The sequence below is a fragment of the Arachis stenosperma genome, chromosome 3 (assembly GCF_014773155.1).
Source record: "Arachis stenosperma cultivar V10309 chromosome 3, arast.V10309.gnm1.PFL2, whole genome shotgun sequence".
In the NCBI taxonomy this organism is placed as follows: Eukaryota; Viridiplantae; Streptophyta; class Magnoliopsida; order Fabales; family Fabaceae; genus Arachis; species Arachis stenosperma.
In genome coordinates this window covers 171,190,879-171,197,397 of record NC_080379.1, presented here as the reverse complement: position 1 = coordinate 171,197,397, position 6,519 = coordinate 171,190,879, and the positions used below count along the sequence as shown (strand labels likewise).

Below are 6,519 nucleotides of genomic sequence, written 5' to 3'. Positions count from 1 at the left end.
TAGTATCAACATTGTTTACATTAATAAATTTTGATATTTTTATTTTATTAGAAATTTAAGATTTTATTTTGTTGTATTATATTATTTGATTGTACTGAAAATAATACCAAAAATAATTAATCTTGAGACTTTTGAGAGATAAATATTATTGAAAGATAAATTAATCTTTTAAAATATTACAAAATAATTTATAAGTTGTAATTGTTGTTGTATAATTTAAATAAAAAATCAGTTTTTTAAAAAGAAAAATCAGTTTTTAGATTAAAAAAATAATTTTTAAATAAAAATAAAATTTTTATGAACAAAAATTATTTTTTTTCATGTAAAAGGTAATTATTTTTTTAAAATTGACCTTTTATTTAAAATTAAATTGATTTATTAATCTAAACAATTTTTTTAACGAAAATTATATTTATTTTTTTAGTTAACTTTAGCTATATGTAATATTAATTAATAAATTTAAAAATAAAATAAATATATTTTTAGTTTTAATTTAATATAAATACTATTATATAATTTTTTTATTAAAATTTTTGTCCTTCCAAAAATTTCTTTCAAGTTCCACACGCTTTTAAGATTTAAGAACGAGCTAAAGGTGTGTGTAACCTTAAGCTACGTGCGTATTTTTCTTCTTCTGTCTTGTTTTCTGAGGTGTGCATCTAAAGATCAGGATTGTTTGTTTTTGTTGTTAAAGGTATATACAAGGAATTCACTCCTCACATTTCTATGGTATTTTCGGGAATTGAAATAGAAAGAGAGAGAGAGAGAGAGTTGCATTGGGTCCCACTTGGTGAGCCTCAGCTTTTCCAGAAGCAGAAGGATTATATTTTAACATTATACTCCAGAAGAATAATCAACACGGTTGTGAACTACTGAACTTGTGATAATGACAAAATATAAAATAAACTAGACTTGGTTTGTTACAGGAGTCAAGCGGAATATGATTTGATTGGCCTTTAAAGGTACAATATTAGTCTTTGTCTCAATTACTACGATGCTTCCTTCCTCCAAAAGAGACTTTCAATCCAACTTCTCAGAATATGACAAGTCTCGATAGCTTTTCTATATATTTCTTCTCTGCACACAGTCACTTCCACTCTTTCACTTCAACTTCTTACCTTTGTTTTCATTTACAAAAGTGCTTGTTATCTTCTACTTCGTCAATGGAGTGCAGGAGCATCCAAAGCATGTCATCAAGCAGCACAAGACCCAAATATGACGTGTTTGTGAGCTTCAGAGGTGAGGACGTACGCAACACCTTTGCTGATCATCTCTTTGCCGCTTTCCGTAGAAACGGAATACTTGCATTCAGGGACGATAGGAATCTGTTGCAAGGACAGCACATCTCCACTGAGCTGGTGCAAGCAATTGAAGGATCTCAGGTTCTCATTGTCATCTTCTCCAAGAACTATGCTACCTCTTCATGGTGCTTGCAGGAACTCGCTAAGATGCTTGATTGCAGCAATTTGATAACAGAACCAAATCTGTTGCCTATTTTCTACGATGTGAGTCCGTCTGAGGTGCGTAAACAGACCGGAAACTATGGGAAAGCGTTGGCTGAGCATGAAGAAAGATTCAAAGATAACTCAAAGATGGTGCAACAATGGAGGGAATCTCTGCTGCAAGTCGCCAATCTCTCTGGTTGGGATATACAAAATAAGTAAGTAATCTTTCCTAAATTCCATTACTATCTATACATGAATAAGTTGATTAAACAAAATCACCTTGTATTGCTCTCGTTTTCTCTTTGTTTTAGGTTGTCTTATATAAGAAAATGAGCTTACAAGTTCATTTTCTCTTTGTTCTTTCAGGCAGGAGAATGGAGAGATTGAAAAAATTGTTAAAAGGGTGAGAAGCAAACTAGGTTGCAATTTGTCAAGTGTGGATGGGTTGGTTGGGATGCAATCTCGTGTGGAAGAATTGGAAAACCTGATTGATTTCAACTCCGATAATGAAGTTCGGGTTGTAGGCGTTTGTGGCATGGGTGGGATAGGAAAGTCAACACTTGCTAGGGTCGTGTATGGTAGAAACCTTCATAAATTTGGTGCTCATTGTTTTGTTGATGATATAAGCAAAGTTTTTCGTGATGCGGGTGGTCTATCTTCTCTACAAAAGCAACTTGTTTGTCAAATTACAAATGGAGAGATCCAAGATATATACAATCATTACGAAGCTAAGAGTTTGATAAAAACTATGCTACGCTGTCAAAAGGCTCTGATTGTTCTAGATAATGCCGAAGAAGTTGAACAGTTAGAGAACCTTGGCGTGACTCGTGATTGTCTATTCCCAGGAAGCAGAATTGTAGTAACTTCTAGAGATCAACATGTCTTGAACTCTTTTGGGCTAGATCAAACATACAAAGTTCAACTCTTGAATGAGGATGAAGCTCATCAATTGTTTTGTGAAAAAGCTTTTGATGATAATATAATTATGAGTTGTGACGAGATTAGCAGAGAGTACAAAAAGTTGACGGATCTTGCACTTAAATATGCTCAAGGCCTTCCCTTGGCAATTAAAGTTTTGGGGTCATATCTACGCGGTCGAGATATCTCTGTATGGAGAAGTGCCTTGGATAGACTGAAAGATAATCCAAAGAAGGAAATCGCAGATGTGCTTCAACTTAGTTTTGATGGATTAGAACCCCTCGAAAAGGAAATATTTTTGGACATTGCTTGTTTCTTTAACCACAAAGACAAATGGTTTGTAGAAGACATGTGGTACTGCCGTGGTCGTCATCCAAAGATTGGAATAAGTGTACTCATCGATAAATCATTAATAACAATTGATGAAGGCCAAATTAGAATGCATGACCTGTTGCAAGAGTTAGGCATGAGAATAGTTCGGCAAAGTGCTCCAAATGAGCCATGGAAGTGGAGTAGGATATGGTGCAAAGAGGATTTTCAATGTATTATGTTTGGAAATACGGTATGCAGTTTTAAAATTTTTTTAATTTTATAGAGTTAATTGGTAATTGAAGTAATCTAATATTTTTGTGGCTTTTTGGTATTTAGGTAATTGATGATGTTAAGGCCGTGCAATTGATGGGACCATATGAAGAAAGAATTACGACATTAAGAGCAGAAACATTATCAAGAATGAGACGACTTGAATTTCTCAAAATAAGAATGGTTGGTTTTTCTGGAAGTATTAGTAGCATTTCTAGCGAACTGCGATATCTTGAGTGGCATAATTATCCGTTTACGTATTTTCCATCGTGTTGTAAGCTATCCAAGCTTTTGAAATTAGTCTTGCAAAGGAGCAACATGAAGCAACTATGGGATGGCACAATGGTACTACTAATAAATAAAATAAGCTTCAGTTATTTTGATGTTATCAAACAAATAAGTGAAAGTGTAATTAATGATGTTTGTTTTTTCTAACTGTGCAACAGTGTCTGGACAATTTGAAGGAATTGGATCTCTCTGACTCCGAAAATCTTGTGAAGCCTCCAAACCTTAGCCAGGCTCCAAATCTTGAGCGGCTGTTCCTTAGAGGATGTAGAAAGCTTAAGCACATACATCCATCAACTGGAGACCTAAGAAAACTTGTTGAGTTAGATTTGAGTGACTGCACAAGTTTAATGAGTTTTCCCATCACTGTATTCGGTATATCTTCACTAAAAGAGGTTGATCTGAGGGGGTGCTCAAGATTATTTGGTGGGAAAGAGTTAGAAAATGGAAGTGAGAGTAGTATCCAATGCCAATCGACAGTATGGTCCACTTTTAAAAGGCTTAAGCTTAGGTTACCATTCCATTTCTTCAATTATTCTAAAAGTAGATACAACCATGTGTTCCATCTGTGGAGGCTTTCTCTGGCTCGCTTAAGCTGCGTGTATTATCTTAACCTAAGTTATTGTAATCTGCATACTATCCCTGAGGCCATATCATCCTTACATTATTTACAGATCTTATATTTCAAGGGAAACAATATAGTTAGAGTACCTGATTTCATAAACAAGCTTCCCAGACTGAGAGTGTTGGTGTTAGATAACTGCAAACGGCTAATGTATGTAGATGAGTTCCCATTACCATTACCCTATCCAGCGGCAGAGCGAACAAAACTTGTGAACATCAGACAATTGAGTATGTTGAACTGCCCGAAAATAGTAGAGAAGGAAAGGTTGAGTGGAATGGGTAGTTCATGGATGAGAGAGTACATTAAGGTGCGTGCGTATTGTTGTTGCCATTATTGCTGCTCTTGTTTATCTAATGATTAGGGTTGTTTGTGTTTTGTGGTTACAGGTACACAATGAATCCACTGAAAGCCTTGGTATTGTAATACCAGGGAGTGGAGTTCCAATTCCAAGGTGGTTTAAGGATCAGAATAAGGGGGCGGATAATTCAATAATGTGGATAGAATCATTTCCGAATGCCAATGACAACAATTGGATTGGCATTGCCCTTTGTACCGAGATTGTTGTCCAATTGGATAGAATCATTTCCATTAACCTCTACTTTTACGACCAAACAGGAATAGGCAACCGAGTGTACTATGCTGATTGCCTTGAAATGGAGGAGGTGAGGGGCGAATTGGTTCAGCTCTGCCTATTCTATTTTTCTCGCCAACTACTCATTCAGGATGGAAAGCAGCATGATCTTGATGGATCCCGCTTTGAATTCAAAGTAGATTACCAAAGCTATGTCGATAATGAGCGTTTGGAAGTGAAGAAGTGGGGAATGCGTGTGGTACTGAAACAGGATTTGGAGTAACCCAACTCTGGAAGATATTGATTTGGTTTGAATATTGCCCAATTCTCAGGTATTCTTTCATCGTCTCAATGTCCAATCTTTTCCAACCTTTGACATTCACATCACCAAATTAAACATCGTTTTTATGTTTTCTTTTCCCATTCACGTAATCATTTTTTTTCATGGTCTGTATGTCATTTTGAAATATAAACGGTTTATCTACAACTTCTCTATTTTTCTTTTCTTATCAACGCTATTTTTCCATTCCAAACCGAACGCACACTAGGCTTCTAGTGGATTCTGCCGGAGTGCAAACACGAGGCTTTTCTTCCCATGTTCTATATTTCTGCTATTGTTACTGTTATTCTCACTCTATGCTGCTATATTATTCGAGTATGAAGCTTGAAGCTTGGCTGAAATTGTCTAATCTATGTCCTTGTTGCAGAGAAGAGGATTGAGATATGTTGAGGGTGATTCATAATTATTATGAGTAACTGGAACTCATCATAGAAGAACTTGTTGGTGTTCATGCTACCATGTTGCTGAAATGCACTTGCCTTTCTTGGAAAATTTGATATAAATGGTGATATCCATGTTTCAAAATAAAGTAGCGTTCTTTATTTATGTTTTTTTTTTTTAAATAAAGGAGCTCAACACAATAGAGTGGAGCAAACGTAAAAACAAGCAAATGAACAACACCTAAAGCAAACACAACATAAAGAAGCTCTCCATGTCATCTCCAGCATAGCCATCAACAACACGAAGAGCACACACCTTCCCACTCTTTAACGCTAAGCAAGGACATATTGATGATTTCTTTGACACCTCTGCTTTCATTCTGAAATATCCTTCTATTTCTTTCTATCTAAATGTTCCAGATGACGGCACAGAAGCACCTCAACCGCTGCTTACGATCCCTCTTCCTACGCGGTTCTTCTGTCCATCTTAGAAAGTGGTCCTTAATCAGTTTCGGTAGAGATCATAGTCGGCCAAACACAGATATCCAAGCATTCCACACCTGCCAGACAAAGTCGCATCCAAGAAACAAGTGATGGACCTGCTCAACATTCCTGTTGCATAAGACACACCTCGTATCCTCCTTGATGGTTTCAGTGGCTAAGAGAAGGGGGGGTTATGGAATTTGGTGGGGCCCATAAAATTTAAATTCTGTGTTCCCTCCCCCTAGACCACAGCTCTTCCATTGTGCCATTTATTTTTATCTCGTCCAAACCTACGAGCAAGACAGAACAGAGTCACAAATTCACAGATTTTCAATAAAACTCAAATCAAACATTCCCAAACTTTTTCTCAATTTGGTCTTCAGATTTTACAAATTGAATATCAATAGTACCCTTTTGCACATGTTCCCTAATGAAATGATATTTTATCTCAATGTGCTTAGTTCTTGAGTGCAGAACAGGATTTTTTGAAATGTTTATAGCACTCATATTATCACAAAATAAGGGTATACTATTGATTTTTAATTTGTAATCTTCCAATTGTGTTTTTAACCAAATTAATTGTGAGCAACAAGCAGATGCGGAAACATATTCGGCTTCAGCAGTGGATAGAGCCACTGTGGCTTGTTTCTTGCTTGACCACATGTTGAGTGAGCTTCCAAGGAAGCAACACATGCCGGAGGTGCTCCTCCTATCCACCCGGTCTCCCGCATAATCTGCATCACAAAACCCTACTGCACAAAAGTCATCAGATTTAGGATACCATAATCCATAATTACAAGTTCCCTTAATGTATCTAATGATGCGTTTAACAGCCGTAAGGTGGGATTCTTTTGGATGTGATTAAAACCTTGAACATACACCCACACTTT

The 6,519-nt window shown here is 36.2% G+C and overlaps 1 protein-coding gene across 3 annotated transcripts; it reads left to right on the top strand.

The window, feature by feature from the left end:
* The first annotated feature begins 1,109 nt into the window (after positions 1 to 1,109).
* On the top strand, positions 1,110 to 6,081 carry LOC130966099 (disease resistance protein RUN1-like). 3 transcript variants are annotated; one of them, XR_009081248.1, is made up of 7 exons: positions 1,110 to 1,660; positions 1,812 to 2,925; positions 3,012 to 3,290; positions 3,392 to 4,162; positions 4,242 to 4,758; positions 5,134 to 5,271; positions 5,567 to 6,078. XR_009081248.1 is itself a non-coding variant. In XM_057890861.1 (7 exons), the coding sequence occupies exons 1-6, from the start codon at positions 1,164 to 1,166 to the stop codon at positions 4,707 to 4,709; spliced, it is 3,033 nt and encodes a 1,010-aa protein (XP_057746844.1). In that variant the 5' UTR covers positions 1,110 to 1,163; the 3' UTR covers positions 4,710 to 4,758; positions 5,134 to 6,081. The 3 variants fall into 3 exon arrangements, 2 of the variants coding, with proteins under 2 accessions (XP_057746844.1, XP_057746843.1); XM_057890861.1 differs by having other exon boundaries at positions 3,012 to 3,128; positions 3,225 to 3,290; positions 5,134 to 6,081; XM_057890860.1 differs by having other exon boundaries at positions 5,134 to 6,080.
* Positions 6,082 to 6,519: the final 438 nt, after the last annotated feature.